This window comes from Sinocyclocheilus grahami, unplaced genomic scaffold (assembly GCF_001515645.1).
Source record: "Sinocyclocheilus grahami isolate Dianchi unplaced genomic scaffold, SAMN03320097.WGS_v1.1 scaffold1944.1, whole genome shotgun sequence".
Taxonomy (NCBI): domain Eukaryota; kingdom Metazoa; phylum Chordata; class Actinopteri; order Cypriniformes; family Cyprinidae; genus Sinocyclocheilus; species Sinocyclocheilus grahami.
The window spans coordinates 54977-72266 of NW_015507123.1; the positions used below are offsets into that span (position 1 = coordinate 54977).

Here is a 17290-nt window from a genome sequence, read left to right on the forward strand (position 1 = left end):
AGCTGGTCCTTTTGCTGGTTTACGCTGGTCTTTTGCTGGTTTATGCTGGTCCTTTCGCTGGTTTAAGCTGGTCCTTTGCTGGTTTAAACTGGTCCTTTGCTGGTTTAAACTGGTCCTTTGCTGGTTTAAACTGGTCCTTTGCTGGTTTAAACTGGTCCTTTGCTGGTTTAAACTGGTCCTTTGCTGGTTTAAACTGGTCCTTTGCTGGTTTAAACTGGTCCTTTGCTGGTTTAAACTGGTCCTTTGCTGGTTTAAACTGGTCCTTTGCTGGTTTAAACTGGTCCTTTGCTGGTTTATGCTGGCCCGTTTGCTGGTTTATGTTTATCCTTTGCCAGCACATGACCAGCATAAACCAGCATCCCAGCGTCAAAGCATACCTAACCAGCATACGCTGGTTTTTTCAACAGGGTATATACAGCTACAAAGAGGACATTAATGTCTCAAAGCGATGGACATACTGTGACAACAAAAAAACCCCTCATAATATTACACAATGAGCCTTTAAAGCAGGTGAGTTTATATCACTCCCGAAGCTTCAGTCATTCTGGACACTTTCTAGAAGTTTCCATGTTCACTTTGACATTGATGACAGCCACAAGTCAGACACGAAAACATTCACTTCTAGCAATTTGAACACACACAGAGAAAGCCCGAGACCTTGAAACATGCAGTCCTTAATGACATCCACTCATAAAGGTCTCATATTCAGCTTAAACTGGAAATATTCTTATAGAAACAAACGGGCTTGTCAGTACTGCTAACCGTTTAGCTCACCTGTGTATTGAAGCTCCAGTCGTTCATCTGCTTCTGTCCGGTCAACATTAATAATATCCCGAAGACAAAAGCACTGAAATAATTAAGCAACACATATTTCATATAATCACTTAAAACGGTCGTGCTTTATTAAGAATGCACAGAGAAGCTAACAGGCTAATGTGCTAGCAGGGTCTTCATTCACATCAATGACAGGCGTTAGCACGCCATTAACACTAGTTTATAGATCATGTCGTTATAGACACAAGCGCAGTTAATTTGTCGCTTTAACCGGTTAAGGTGTAAAATACTTTGGACACGGTGAATAAGTGATGGTTTAAGCATACAGGGTGGATGTGTGCTAACAGATTCAACCCGTTAGCATTGAACAGGAACTCTACTGAAACTGAGACAAGCCATTAAAACACCTGCACGACACCGACACGCTCTTACATCGCAAAATCAAGCGGATTCAAATGATTAGATGTATTTACCCGTGTTATAAAGACGCTCGAGGCCTCTGTAATGTTGTGTATCGGGTCCTGTCTGCTTTCCTCCCCAGCGGCACCATCATGAACAGCAGCAGAGCGCGCGCAGACTCCAGATCCGTTCAGCTCAGTGTTCACAGCCAGAGCGCTTGGCTTCACTGCAGCAGCTTCTCCTCTGGAGCACCACAGCACCGACAGATTCCTCACAGCACAACATCTGCTGTCAGCTGAACGGCCCACTAGTAAACAAGCAGCAGACACTTATTCCGAAAATATCAAAGTCACCTTTATTGTCATGTTTAGCCTCAGTTAATTGTACTGGGTTAACGGTAACACTTTACAACACTACCAGTCAACATTTTTTGAACAGTGAGATTTTTAATGTTTTTTCTTCTGCTCACCAAGCCTGCATTTATTTGATCCGAAATACAGCAAAAGCTGTAATATTGTGAAATATTTTTACTATTTAAAATAACTGCTTTCTATGTGAATATATTGTAAAATGTGATTTCAAAGCTGAATTTTTTATCATCATTACTCCAGTCACACGATCCTCCAGAAATCACTCTAATATGCTGATTTGCAGCTAAAAAAAACATTTATTATTATTAATAATCTTTTGAATGGTGTAGTGCATAATGTTACAAAAGCTTTTTATTTCAGATCAATGCTGATCTTTGGCTCTTTCTATTCATCAAAGAATGCTGAAAAAAAACTAAAATATTAATATGAATAATTTTAATTATTATTTTTAATAATAATAAATGTATATCAGCATATTATACTGATTTCTGAAGATCATGTGACACTGAAGACTGGAGGAATGATGCTGGAAATTCAGCTGTGCATCACAGGAATGATTATTAATAATAATAAATGTTTTTTTTAGCTGCAAATCAGCATATTAGAGTGATTTCTGGAGGATCGTGTGACTGGAGTAATGATGATAAAAAATTCAGCTTTGAAATCACATTTTACAATATATTCACATAGAAAGCAGTTATTTTAAATAGTAAAAATATTTCACAATATTACAGCTTTTGCTGTATTTCGGATCAAATAAATGCAGGCTTGGTGAGCAGAAGAGACTTCTTTAAAAACATTAAAAATCTTTCTGTTAATAAGCGTTTGACTGCAGTGCACGTCTCATTAACATTATCTGCATTAATCAACATAATGAACAAGACTTCTGTAGCATTTATTCATGTTGATTTTTACATTTACGAATACATTTTCAAAATCATTGTGAACTAACATGAACAATTGCGTTTTTATTAACTAACATTAATAAATGCTGTAAAAATATATTGCTTAGTTAGCAAATTATCATGCATTAACAAATTGACCTTATTTTTTATTATTATTGCAGAATAGAACATGGTCAACACGTGTGACACAACTTAACTATATACAAAACCAGGGCTTGCATGTATAAAAAAAATAATGAATAGCACTAATAAATAAATAATAATAAATAGGTAAAAATAAATCAAATGGGGAGAAGGAGGGGGGAGGGAGGCTGAGCAGATAGCACCAGCACGGATCTAAGATTCCAATTGCTCCTTCTTCCTGGACTTATAGAGCAAGCGGTACAGCTGCTCTAATGAGATATTATACGGGAGATTGTCCTAATAAATTCTGCCCATGCCTTAAGTGTGTTTGGTTGGGATTTATTAATTCTCGCTGTTGTGCATTCTAACAATGCAATATTTTTGAGTTCTATAAGCCACATTTTAAATGCTGGGAATGTGGGTTCGTGCCAGATTTGAAAAATGATCTTTCTGGCCGCAGTTAGAGCAGTGTGGAGGATCCTTCGCTGGCAAACATTCAGATTGAGCTCAGCATCATCACTCAACAGACAAAGACTGGGATGTTTAAAGATAACCACATCACAAATGGACCTTATTGTAAAGTTTGACCAAATTAACATATGATCAAAATTGTTTATTTACTAGTATTAACACTTTACAATCAAATTCTGTTTATTAGCATTAGATAACTACATTAGTTATGAACTAGCAATGAAAAAACGTAGAAAGCATTTGTTGATGTTAATTCCAACATTTACTAATTCATTATTAAAATCAATAGTTGTTTTGTTAATATTATTTAATGGACCCGAGCTAACAATGCGAATTTGTACTTCTATTAACTAATATTAACAGAGATTAATATATATTCAATACAAATGATGTTATCAACAAAATAAATGCTCAATATTGGAATCACCGTGAAATACTTGTAATGGTTTTGAGGAATAAACGCTGTGTTTACCAACATATGTACATCGTCTTTAAACCAGTTATTATTTTAATACTTTATTTAGGTTGGTGTAAAAAAAAATCTTGAAAATGAGCACGAAAATAAAAAGACAGATATATAATGGATTAATACCTCAATATTTAAATGACATTCTCTAAATGATTTAGCGACTAAATAACATGAGCAATTATTTAGAAGAAACAAAAGGAAAAGACAAACACTGAGATTGTTATAATTGTTGAGATTTAATATAAAAGAACAACTGTTTTTTTATTTACAAACATCAAAATACAAATATATTTAATTAAATAACCATTATCTTTCCAATAAAAACTCTCATTTGCTTTGTAATAAAACAAATTAGCTTCAATATCGGTTTAAAATGCTTTGAATTAAATGGCAACTACAAAGTATATCGACATAATTCTGAAACCTGGAATAAACGGATCGTAGTTGATCGTTTGAACGTGTTTCTAAGTCTTGCCGATTTAAACATTCCAGTGTTTTAAACCATTCACGCGCATTCGGAGCTGCGCGCACTCATTCAAACAGAGAGATCATTCACAGAGAGCCGCGTTTCAGACAATGTGCGTACACAGAATTGATTCTTCTTTCACGTATCCTTGCATCTGAATGAACATACACACAAAATATTCTCGTAAACACAGTCGGTAATATCTTAAGTGAACGTAAACAGTGGAGAAAGAAATCTCAAGTGCATCATTATATTGGATACGTGCATTCGGTCTTAAAGGGGCAGTAGCCTATAAACACCTGCTGTTCTATAAGCGCCACCTGCTGTCAGAGAGTGACATTTGCATCTCATTCACAAAGCTCAAATCAAACCATTCTGTTTTTGCTTCAAATTATACAATCTAATTGCAATCTAAATAACATGTATTTAGCATCTTTGTTTGGATCGTGATTAAAATGCAGTGGTTGCCTCTGATTTTAAACGGAAAAAGCACAGCCAAAGCATTAGTTTGTTTATAGGAAGAGATTCATTTTTTATTTGTTTTATTTAATTATTTGATTTGGGATTTGTTTTGAAATTTCAAGTTAGTTTTATTATTTGACATATTTCAATTTCACAAGGAAATGTGCAGCATTTTGTTGGAGAAATAATAAAAGGACACCTTTTCATTTATAATTTGTCTTAAATCTCATTTTGTTAAAAAGAAAAATTGTGAGAAAATTGTATTGTGAAATCAGTATCATGAATCACATCGTGAGTTGAGTGAATCGTTACATCCCTAAATGCTACTAGTTTTTGCTGTGGTGTCAAAGAAGTCAGTGTTTTAAACCATTCACGCGCATTCGGAGCTGCGCGCACTCATTCAAACAGAGAGATCATTCACAGAGAGCCGCGTTTCAGACAATGTGCGTACACAGAATTGATTCTTCTTTCGCGTATCCTTGCATCTGAATGAACACATACACACAAAATATTCTCGTAAACACAGTCGGTAATATCTTAAGTGAACGTAAACAGTGGAGAAAGAAATCTCAAGTGCATCATTATATTGGATACGTGCATTCGGTCTTAAAGGGGCAGTAGCCTATAAACACCTGCTGTTCTATAAGCGCCACCTGCTGTCAGAGAGTGACATTTGCATCTCATTCACAAAGCTCAAATCAAACCATTCTGTTTTTGCTTCAAATTATACAATCTAATTGCAATCTAAATAACATGTATTTAGCATCTTTGTTTGGATCGTGATTAAAATGCAGTGGTTGCCTCTGATTTTAAACGGAAAAAGCACAGCCAAAGCATTAGTTTGTTTATAGGAAGAGATTCATTTTTTATTTGTTTTATTTAATTATTTGATTTGGGATTTGTTTTGAAATTTCAAGTTAGTTTTATTATTTGACATATTTCAATTTCACAAGGAAATGTGCAGCATTTTGTTGGAGAAATAATAAAAGGACACCTTTTCATTTATAATTTGTCTTAAATCTCATTTTGTTAAAAAGAAAAATTGTGAGAAAATTGTATTGTGAAATCAGTATCATGAATCGCATCGTGAGTTGAGTGAATCGTTACATCCCTAAATGCTACTAGTTTTTGCTGTGGTGTCAAAGAAGTATTCTGTTATTTAAATAATAAAGAACCATATTTTTTATGATGCAAGCCGTGAGTTTTGTGATCTGTTGCACCCCTACTCTCTTGACTTGTTATTTGAAGAAAAAAAAGCGATCACTGACGTTTTTAATCATGCTAATTTAATAACTTAAATTCATTTTGGGCTACCAAAATCTGAAGAATGCCTGCCCGAAGGGCTACCAGCGATTTTGAAATTTTGCAAGCCCTGGCACTGTAGAGTCCTGAATAACTGTTTTCATAAAAACAGACGTCACTCACCATCCGTCCCATGACACCTGTGCCGACGCTCTCAACCTCCACCTCAGAGATGTGTGCCGCATGCTCCGCCTTCACATAGAACAACAGCATGATGCCCACCAACCGCACCAGCTTCACCTGCAAAACACAGACGACAATGCTCACACACTGATCAGGAAGGCTTGAGGAAATGACAGAAATGACAATACTTTAGGGCTATGTCAAAACTCTTTCTTGACTTCATACTTTTTTCTCTTAATACATGGAAAAAAAACAACACAGAGTCAACAAACAAGGAGGTTAGAAAATTATATTCTGAATATTCTGAAGGTTTTTACAGAGGGGTATTCATATATTATTTGCCTGATTGTATGCAACATTTTATTCCTAAAAACATGGTGAAAATGATTTTTATTTTAGTTGTCGACAGTACTTTCTGACTTATGGAGTGATAAAAAGAGATTTCCAAAACCTTAACATGTCAACAAAATGAAACAAGAACTTTGATCATGGCTTTACCCAATGTTCAGTTTTCTGCTCTGGAAATGTATACAAAATAATGCATATTTAATCAGACAATGCCTCATTTGCATATTTAAACATCACATGTCCTACACTCCTAATGTAATCAATCAACTGGGGAAATATGGTGATCTCTATTAGTATTTTACTCACCTTAATGGTTAATTTACTGACAGCTTGACTAATAAGTAGTTTGTAATTAATTATAATCCATCCATCAGCAGCATATTCTAATAATGCATTAGTGCACACTAGCTCAGGTGTGAGAGGGCAGAGGAAGTCCTTACAAAAGCATACTTGGCATCTGGATGGAGGCCCTTGTAGACAGCTAACATCCACTCGGGTTCTTTAGGAGTGTCATTGAAGAGAAACGCCTCTTTACTGAGATCCAGCTCTTGGAAACTACAGATGGAAAACAGCAGGGAATCAGAATCACTGATCTGTCCATCTTCATTGCCGTTTACATTAATATAAATATAATAATGTGAACTCTTACGCCACAAGGTAAAAGTCTGGAGGAGTGGTGGTGGATGCCAGCCATGGACTGAGACTTTCCTTTGGATTCTTGCCATTCACATTGTAGGTGCCCAAGAAAAAGCTGTTGAGTGATTCACATGATGTCACAACACAAGCCAAAGAGAGAAGCTGCCAGAATCAATTAAGAAACATCTCACATACTGAAACCTAGAGAACTACTGTACTGCATTAGTCAATAAAAGCCATTCCAACACAGGAGTCTGTTTAATTATGGCTGAGTCTGGATTTAATACAGTTCTGTTTTAAAATGACTATGCTTAAGACTGCAAACAGCATCACTATTTTTGTAGAAATAATGTCCATGCATGTGCAGCTGTAGGACAGGTTTCCATCCAAAAGGGGGCACTGCTGACACAGTACTGCAAATGTCCACTCAAGGATGATCATCACCAACTTCAAAAAAATGCATTGAACTGAAATTTACAAATTTACATCAGTAAGATATTTTGGAAGGGCAAACATTACATTTACTGTCCTATTCAGCAAAGACATGTTAAATAGGTCATGAACTGAAATACAAAGATAAGAGTTCATTGTGCTATAAAAACATCCTGTTAGTTCCAGAACTCAAAACTTTCTCGTTAGTTTAAAAACAGCTTGTATTGAAGCCAATCTGCCAAAACGGCAGGTTGTGGAATGTGCCACTTTATGATGTAATAGTGTGGCTAAACTCCGCCTCCACAGAAGAAGTTCAACGCCTGCCTGTTTAGCCCCGCCCACCGAATCACACATGCAGTGTAAATAACGAGAGGCAAACCCAGGTCTACACAGAAACCAAACGATAAAGATGCTCCGAAGACAAGACGCTGTGAAGTGCCAACCTGTGGAAAAACACAGTCTTTGCATCGCCTTCCTTCTGATCCCAACATTAGGAAAGAGTGGATTTACTTTATTTTTAATGAAGATCCAGACGGCGGCAGTAAGAATTTGGTCTTTGTTAACTTAATTTTACAGTGGATTCATATACAAATAAGGCACAATTCGACGCAGTGAGTGACAGTGAGTTGACCACATGTTTGATAAATTTAGCCTTCTCAAATCAACATTTGACTTGCCTACAATAAAATCCATATATATATATATATATATATATATATAAAACTGCAAGCATATCACAATGTTGGTTTAAACATTTAACCTAAATAAACCTGCACTGTTAGACGCATATCCAAGCTAAAGCGTGCTTCATGACTTTGAGTCACCTGCGTGATCACTTGCATTTATTTTTTACGGATAACAGTGGAAACAACATCAAATACAAAATTTTTGCTCTTACAGATAAGAGTAATCCATCATTTGAAACTGTAAAGGGTCTACTTTTATTTGTGTGCTCTCACAACAACAACAAAACATTGTGCTTTTGTAACAAAGACAACAAACAGGATGTGCTTTCTGCTGTCTCAGTCTCTGTGAACTGGAGCACAGCACAAAAATGAACCGAAACACAGCATCTAGGCTACTTGCTTCACAGAAATGAGAACTATATCTATAGAAAGCTCGAAAAGACTACTTTAAAATGACCCCATTCAAATTGAAAACAAATACTCTCTGATTATGTAATCCGTATGAAATGTGCTTATTTGATGGATGTCTAAAATATAAAAAGAAGGAGAAGCCTAAAACAGGCCCGTTGCCTGTGAGCTGCGACGTGAAAATTGTCTCGAAGCCCTGAAATGCAGGGCTCTTATTAACAATATGTCACTTTAATGTCTCAGAAAATAACATTTCTGTTTACATATTGTGAAATGTAGGCCATGAGGGCCTCTGAAAAGCAGCAGATGCAATGTTAAAATAAGCGTATGACATAACAGGCAAATGTTAACATCAAGCATGACGACTGGCACCTAACCACACCTGTAGTTCTTGATGTAGGTGTAGGCATCCTCGTTCTTGAGGAGCTCACATTTGATGAGGTTATCCCGCAGGCCGTACTGGGGCATGCCGAGCATCTGGGATTTATTTGACAGGATGGGCTGGGAGTTTCGGATCAGGTCATCTCTCACCTCACTCTTCACTCTCTCCTGACTGAAACAAAATCAACAAACTGCTTTATGACAGAATATTTTGACAGAAATAGTATCAGAAATACTAATACTTTTATTCAGTTAGGATGCATTAAATTGATCAAAAGTGTCAGTAAAGACATTTATAATGTTACAAAAGATTTCTGTATCAAATAATGCTTTCCTTTTGAGAAGTCTATTCATCAAACAATCCTGAATTTTTTTTTTTTATTATGGTTTCCACAAAAATATGAAGAAGCCAAACTATTTTTAACACTGATAATAATCAGGAATGTTTCTTGAGCAACAAATCAGCATATTAGGCCCCGTCCATACGGAGACGCGTTTAGCTGTATACGCATACATTTTGTATCGTATAGGCGTTTCGTCCACACGGATCCAGCGTTTTGGGAGTGTGAAACCGATATGTTTTTAAACCGGGTCTCAGAGTCAGTGTTGCCAACTGCTTTCAATTGAAAGTAGCTAAAACTGGTAGCTAAATGTCACTAGATGACATCACAACGGAAAATTCACTGATCTATATAAAGATGAACGTAGATCAGTGGGCAAGATGAGAACTTGTTTGTCCAAGCAGTTGCTATATTTGTCCCTAAACTTTTGAAAAAATTCTCAAAAGGGGCGGGGAAGTCGCTAAATATAGCTACAAATTAGCTAAATTGGCAACACTGCTCACAGTGGATAAATCTGAAAACGCCACCCTTGCGTTTTCGTGTGGACAGCGAATCCGTATATTTTCTGAAACGATTACGTCATCAGCCCACGTCTCGCCGCTAGTCAGACACCGCTACGTCACGTAACAGCAACAAAAACACTGAACAAACACTGAACGATTGTCTTTTTATTAACTAACATTAACACAGATTATTAAATATATTGTTCCATGTTCGTTTGTATACCGCACGCAATGTTTATGCGCATAGTCCAAGTCTTCTTCTCCGTTTTTAGTGTATCTCTATGGCAGAATTACAGCGCCACATGCTGGTCTAGCATGCATACTACATCGTTTTGTGTCGGTTTCGTGTGGACGCCGATATTTCTTGAGACAAGGGGGAAAAAAATATTGGATAGGGAAAGCTCTGGCTTCGTGTGGACGTAGCCTTAGAATGAATTCTGAAGGATTATGTGACACTGAAGACTGGCACAGCAATAAATGACATTTTATAATATATTACAATTTATACTACGGGGCCGTAGAATGCTTGAATCTGATTGGCTGACGAACGTTCTGGGGTGTGCAACTATTTTCAGGGAAACGCACGACGAACGTAGTTCCAGGCAGCTCTCTTGACCGCATTACAGTTCTATATCAGTTCGCATAGTTAACTGTAATAATGGTAATTAGCATACAGTACCTATACAGCACACAGTAATTACTGCAATCACACGTGCTCGCACACGCACACTACGGTCACGCAGTTTGCACAAAAAGGTGTTGTCAGCGCTGCCCTGACGATTTGATCAGTTAGCCTATATAGTGTAGCAACTTAAAGGCTACACATGACATTTCTCACTAGCGAGGTAATAACAGTGCTGTTTAGAGACGCTGCTGCAGAACACTGTTGAGGGACGCACAGAGGTAGCCTAATTCACACAAGTTCTCTCTCTCTCTCTTTCTCTGTGTGTCTCGGTCTCTCTCGCTCTGTTTCTAATAACTTCATTAATAACTGCATTAGAATGCTATCAACGGCTCAAGCCTCCATTACCAGCTTTAAAATGACATTTTGGAACTAGCAAAAGAGGCGTTGGATGAGATGCGGAAGAAATAATCCTACTCACAGTAGCGATTTAAGTACAAAAACTGGACGAATCCCTTTAAATATATCATATCATAAATATATCAAATAATATATCATATCAGACATCGATGTCTTGAGGTGTGGTAACTGTAGTATAAGCGGAATAATTGACTCCGGGCCGTTGAATTATTAGAAAAATAATGCAATATTTTTCTAATAATTCAACGGCCCGGAGTCAATTATTCCTTACAGAAAACAGTTATTTTAAATTGTAATAATTTTTCACAATATTACTGTTTTACTGTATTTTTGATCAAATAAATGCAGCTTTGGAGAGCAGGAGAGACTTCTTTCGAAGGCATCATTTCAAAGAAATAAGGTTGGGAATCTAATTGATTCAAATCGATTCTTGGAGTCACAGTTTGATCAAATTCCGATTCAATTTATGCATAGATTTCATTCTAGCTTGCTGTTTTATGTTACTTTTCTTATTTGGCTGCGGTGGACAGTTTAAAAGGTCTTGAAAAAATAAAAGTGCCACTGAATTAACTGCAAACCTTGAAATTTTGTTTGTTTTTCTTCCCATTTTAGTCAACTCAGTATTATAAAACAAACGCCAGAACTGCCACATTTCGCTGTAAAGTGAACCGGAGTCTACTCGGCTATCCACTGACTTTTTAATTAACTCAGTTTAAAATCAAACACATTCCACTCTTTATCTTCTCATTCATGCATGTTTCTTTATTACTCTTTATCACACTTTGAGTAGTAGATAAGTTACATAAAAAGTAAAATTAAAAAATATATATATTTTTTTACATTGGTGAATCGATGTGTACTGGTAGAAGATTAAAAAAAGAAAAAAAGATTGTTGTCTTTCTCTACACTGAATTAGACAGTTGGGAGTGACTAGATTAATGTAAACATTGCATTTAGTCATTTAGCAGACACTTTTATCCAAAGGACAATAGAAGCAATCAAACCAACAAAAGAGCAACAGCATGAAAGTGCTGCGACAAGTCCGGGTTAGTCACAATTCCCTTCATCTTTTGTACATTGGTGAATCGATGTGTACTGGTAGAAGATTAAAAAAAGAAAAACAGATTGTTGTCTTTCTCTACACTGAATTAGACAGTTGGGAGTGACTAGATTAATGTAAACATTGCATTTAGTCATTTAGCAGACACTTTTATCCAAAGGACAATAGAAGCAATCAAACCAACAAAAGAGCAACAGCATGAAAGTGCTGCGACAAGTCCGGGTTAGTCACAATTCCCTTCATCTTTTGACAGATAAGAGTTCATTGTGCTATAAAAACATCCTGTTAGTTCCAGAACTCAAAACTTTCTCGTTAGTTTAAAAACAGCTTGTATTGAAGCCAATCTGCCAAAACGGCAGGTTGTGGAATGTGCCACTTTATGATGTAATAGTGTGGCTAAACTCCGCCTCCACAGAAGAAGTTCAACGCCTGCTTCTACAGCACTGCCTGTTTAGCCCCGCCCACCTTTTCACGCATGCAGCGGTTAGTCCCAGTACACGTAGCATTTTTTTTATATTACATAAAAACTAAGCAGATAGAACAGAAAAAGGTAGTGTTAAAAGGGTCATGAACTGAAATCACAATTCCCTTCATCTTTTGACAGATAAGAGTTCATTGTGCTATAAAAACATCCTGTTAGTTCCAGAACTCAAAACTTTCTCGTTAGTTTAAAAACAGCTTGTATTGAAGCCAATCTGCCAAAACGGCAGGTTGTGGAATGTGCCACTTTATGATGTAATAGTGTGGCTAAACTCCGCCTCCACAGAAGAAGTTCAACGCCTGCTTCTACATGACTGCCTGTTTAGCCCCGCCCACCTTTTCACGCATGCAGTGTAAATAACGAGAGAGGCAAACTAGGGCTGGACAATAATTCAATATCAATATGTATCGCGATATATATTTTTTCAATAACGGTGATATGGTTTTTAAACACATTTCCGATATTTCGATATAGCCTACATTACCAGTGTTTCCCATACATTGATTTATTTGTGGCGTTTGACTTCATTGAATAAACATGAGCACTGCACGTTTTAAAATCAAAACTTGTCGCGGGTGTTTTATGATTTAAATTGATGATTTAAATTGAAGATAAAGACATTTATAATGTTACAAAAGATTTCTATTTCAGATCAATTCTGTTCTTCTGAACTTTCTATTCGTCAAAGAAACCTGAAAAAATTCGATTTAATTCTAAATTTCAACATAATAAATGATTTTTGAGCAGCAAATCAGAATATTAGAATGATTTCTGAAGGACCATGTGACTGGAGTAATTATGCTAAAAATATAGCTTTGAAATCACAGGAATAAATGACATTTTAAAATATATTTCAAAATGTTACTGTTTTTGCTGTATTTTGGATTAAAAAACACATCACATTTCTTGTTTGAATGAAGGCTAAATACAAATAAAAGGTGAACATTAATTTATTTGTGTTGGTTTTTTTTTTCTAAAATATTACATGGTTTTATATGAGGTGTCAGAGACGTGGCAAATTCATTTTTCATAAGTTTGTATGCACAGACATCTGTTGTGGCGTTCTTGGCAGTTTTTACGAGGCTTTTTTAAATAGTGTTCATATCGATATCGGAATTATATCGTATCGACTGAAATTAAGAAATATATCGTGATATACATTTTTGCCATATCGTCCAGCCCTAAGGCAAACCCAGGTCTACGTAGAAACCAAACGATAAAGATGCTCCGAAGACAACAAGACGCTGTGCAGCGCCAACCTGTGGAAAAACACAGTCTTTGCACTGCCTTCTTTCTGACCTCAACATTAGGAAAGAGTGATCCAGACGGCGCCAGTAAGATCACATCACTTCATTTTATTGCAGATTTGTTTACAAACAAGGCACAATTCGACGATTCGATTTTCAGAAAGGTTGAAACTAAAAGACGATGCTGTGCTGAATATATTAGATCTGACAGTAATGTGGCACCACACAAGTGTGAGTAACTGTTTTTATTATGTGCTCACTATTGCTTTGTGTTATTACAGATCACTTGATATTTATGCATTTTTAACCTAAATCACAGCGGCGTCCATCTATGAAGGCTGTAGAGACTGTCAAACATACACAACTGTTAGCCAATCCCAGCAGTGGGCGGTTACTTCCGAGTCGACAATCCGTCATGCCTATTCAAACAGAGCGTTCTGATGAGTGGAGTCAAAACAGAATGTAAAAATCATTGAGTGGACCTCAGAGAACAATACAAAATAAAAAAACAAAGGCAGTTCATGACCCCTTTAAACACAATATTAACGTATTGTTTTAAGGTATTATGATTTTAGGTTAAAATGTAACTTCGGTCTCTACTCACAACTCACACTTTCAACTAGCAACAGATTGTTACTAACTTTTACTTCGAAAACAAAACTGTAGTGATTATTTGAACATCGTAGAGTTTTAAGAAATTAGGAAAACCGGGTAAAACCTTTAAAATGCTGCTAAAAGAGCACAAGGTTTTTATTTCTCTTTTATAGAATATGACACATCACTGAACACGTGAGCTGTGCACATGTCACTGTTTCAACTGTTGTGACTCGCCTCGTTTTAATGACTGAAAAGTTGCTGCTATGAATACCACGCATTAAATAAGACACAATTGAATGTTCCGATTCATGGTTTGAAAACATACTATAGCTGAAAATATGCAAGTCTCGTAGTTGAGTTTCTGGTATCCGGCAGCAGCGATTTCACCAAAATCAATAGGGCAGTCACATAAAACTGACCGACGAGCTGAATCTGGCCCACAGGCCGACAGCTGACAGGCCCTGGTTTAAATCAGGAACAGCCAGGAGAAGTAGAATTGTTAGAACTACATATAGTATGTGTGCTTTTATAAAAACAATGTAAAAATGACCTGAGCTAATTCTGTCTGCAACACTTTGATAAAGTGGGAAATGTACCTTTCATGCACGCCATCTCCTCTGGTCCGTTCATCCTCTTTCATCTGTCCGCTGTTGTTGGCTGCGTCTGCTCTTTCTGTAAAGGTGGAGACAGATTTCACGGACAATGTTTGAGTCAGATTAGTCTACAGCATTTCATAAACAGCACTTAAACGCAAGTCAGGCATCTCATAATTTCATGGGAGAGTTTTTCAGGAACTGGGAGTCCTACAGCTCTTCTCCTGCATTCCAATTCCTTGAGTTCGTTCTGATAACAAGCACCGCTGAACAGGTCAAAGTTTCACAATGACAACATGAATCAGTAGTCCAGCGTACATCAGTGAGTGATGATGTCATGAGGGTGTAGAAAAGAGGGATGAGGGCGGGACCAAAACAAACATAAGCTTCCTCAAAACGATTTCATACGGGGAAGGAAAGGTTTGGCAACTATGGTTACTGCATTAACACAAAGTTCAGTTGGCTGAGATCTGAATAACAAATCTTTTATTCAGCTTTGACTGGATAATCGTGGCCTGTGGGCAGCACATTGCAATATGCTAGAGCTGAGCTACACGTTTCAACACTAATGAAGAAAGACACTGCCAGAAAGATGAAGACTCATTTGTGCATTTTGACCTTATAATGTTTACATCGCAACTTTAATAAACTAAACAGACACTGTTCATTTTGTCTGATTAATTCAGATTAGATGTTTGGATAGTATCCATTCATTTCTGAAGAAAAAGTCTCACTTTGTGACTTTGGAACGGACTGGATTCTCTGCTTAACATTTCTAAAAGACACTCATGAAGTGGAAAATGAGGAGACGTCAGTCCAAATAATAAAAAAATTATAATAATTACACTTTAAGGGATAGTTCACCCATAAATGAAAATGTGATGTTTATCTGCTTAACCCCAGGGCATCCAAGATGTAGGGGACTTTGTTTCTTCAGTAGAACACAAACTGAGGTTTTTAACTCAAACCGTTGCAGTCTGTCAGTCATATAATGGAGGTGGATAGGAATCACAGCTTTGAGAGTCTAAAAAGCATGCACAAACAAAACCCAATTAAACCCTGCGGCTCGTGACGATACACTGATGTGTAAAGACACAAAACGATTGGTCTGTGCAAGAAACTAAACAGTATTTATATAGTTTTTTACCTCTGATTCACGCAATGTCCGAACTGTCCTGAGCGTGTTCTCAACAGCCGGTGCGTGACGCGTCTTCTTCTTGCTCTACGGCAGATCGCAGACTTATAAGTGCATTACCGCCACCTATCTCTCAAATGGTTTTGTTTGTGTATGTCTACAATCTACAATTAGGAGTGTCAATGCAAAGCAAGAAGAAGACGCGTCACGCACCGGCTGTTGAGAACACGCTCAGGACAGTTCGGACATTGCAGTGAATCAAGAGGTAAAAAACAATATAAATACTGTTTAGTTTCTTGCACAGACCGTGCAATCTAAGTTTATTTACACATCAATGTATCGTCACGAGCCGCAGGGTTTAATTTGGTTTTGTTTGTGTATGTTTTTTTGACTCTCAAAGCCGTGATTCCTATTCACTTCCATTATAAGACTGACAGACTGCAACGGTTCGAGTTAAAAATCTTCGTTTGTGTTCTACTGAAGAAACAAAGTCACCTACATGTTAGATGCCCTGGGGGTAAGCAGATAAACATCAAATTTTTATTTATGGGTGAACTATCTCTTTAAAGATTTTAGGTTACAATTTATATCCATTAGGGTCCAACGTTTGACAAAGACTGAAAATGGATTTTCAGATTTAAATTAAGTTGAATTGAACAATTTACAAAGAGCATCATGAGCTTCAATGGGAACAAGAAAAGGAATTAAAATGCTCAAAAGTCACAAATGGCTTATTTAGTTTGTGACTTATAAACAATGCAGAATCTGAAATAAAAACCAGGGCCCGTATTCAAGAAAATTCTTAGTGCAAACAGTTGCTCCTAGTGACAAAATTCTAAGAAAATTGGTCGTTTCCCCTTAAAATGAAAGAGAAGAAGATCCTAGTAAAGATGAAAGTGATTCACAAAGCATCTTAACCCTTAAAAGAGCTCTTAAGATCAAAAAGTGTTAGGAGTAGGGAGGAGGACTTTTAAGAGGCTTAAAGGAGACATATTATGCCCCTTTTTACAATATGTAATATAAATCTCTGGTGTCCCCAGAATGTGTCTGTGAAGTTTCAGCTCAAAATACTCCCCAGATCATTTATTATATCATTTTGAAAATGCCTATTTTGAGTGGAAGCAGAAACATGCTGTTTTTCGGGCCTGTTTCTTTAAATGCAAATGAGCTGCTGCTCCCCGCCCCCTTTTCCAGAATAGAGCTGCGCCATTACAGCTCGTGCCTGCTAAAAAACATCTGTTTTGGTTCTGACTATGTTTATCGCGCTGAAATCATGCGTTTTAAACCATACGAGTTTAAACTTCAAATATATGGTTTTCTGAAAGCACACATCCGAAAGCACACGGACAGAAAGCGGCTGTCACAGCATGCGAGTACTAAACTAAGTTCTCATTCACACAAGTTTACATTAAAAACACACACGAGTTACAAAAACAGTTGGTTATGTCTGTGAAGGTAAACCGCTGGGAAATAAATCGCTTGTTTATTTTAGATCTGTGTGGCAGCAGCAATATACAGTAAATAAATCAATAAAT

The 17290-nt window shown here is 36.8% G+C and overlaps 2 protein-coding genes across 2 annotated transcripts in view; both read right to left on the bottom strand.

Moving 5' to 3' along the window:
* The window catches only part of LOC107573443 (metal regulatory transcription factor 1-like), a 27259-nt gene extending 25846 nt beyond the window's left edge, over window positions 1–1413 (bottom strand). Inside the window, exons 1-2 of the mRNA XM_016259877.1 lie at window positions 1248–1413; window positions 775–847 (exon numbers count right to left, since the gene is read on the bottom strand). The gene's annotated coding sequence lies outside the window, so the exon portion shown is untranslated. The remainder of the gene's footprint in view (window positions 1–774; window positions 848–1247) is intronic.
* Window positions 1414–4857: 3444 nt separating this feature from the next.
* The window catches only part of LOC107573445 (type II inositol 1,4,5-trisphosphate 5-phosphatase-like), a 23937-nt gene continuing 11504 nt past the window's right edge, over window positions 4858–17290 (bottom strand). Inside the window, exons 6-11 of the mRNA XM_016259878.1 lie at window positions 14624–14699; window positions 8758–8928; window positions 6863–6964; window positions 6654–6768; window positions 5853–5982; window positions 4858–4925 (exon numbers count right to left, since the gene is read on the bottom strand). Coding sequence (XP_016115364.1) covers window positions 4858–4925; window positions 5853–5982; window positions 6654–6768; window positions 6863–6964; window positions 8758–8928; window positions 14624–14699 — 662 coding nt within the window. The remainder of the gene's footprint in view (window positions 4926–5852; window positions 5983–6653; window positions 6769–6862; window positions 6965–8757; window positions 8929–14623; window positions 14700–17290) is intronic.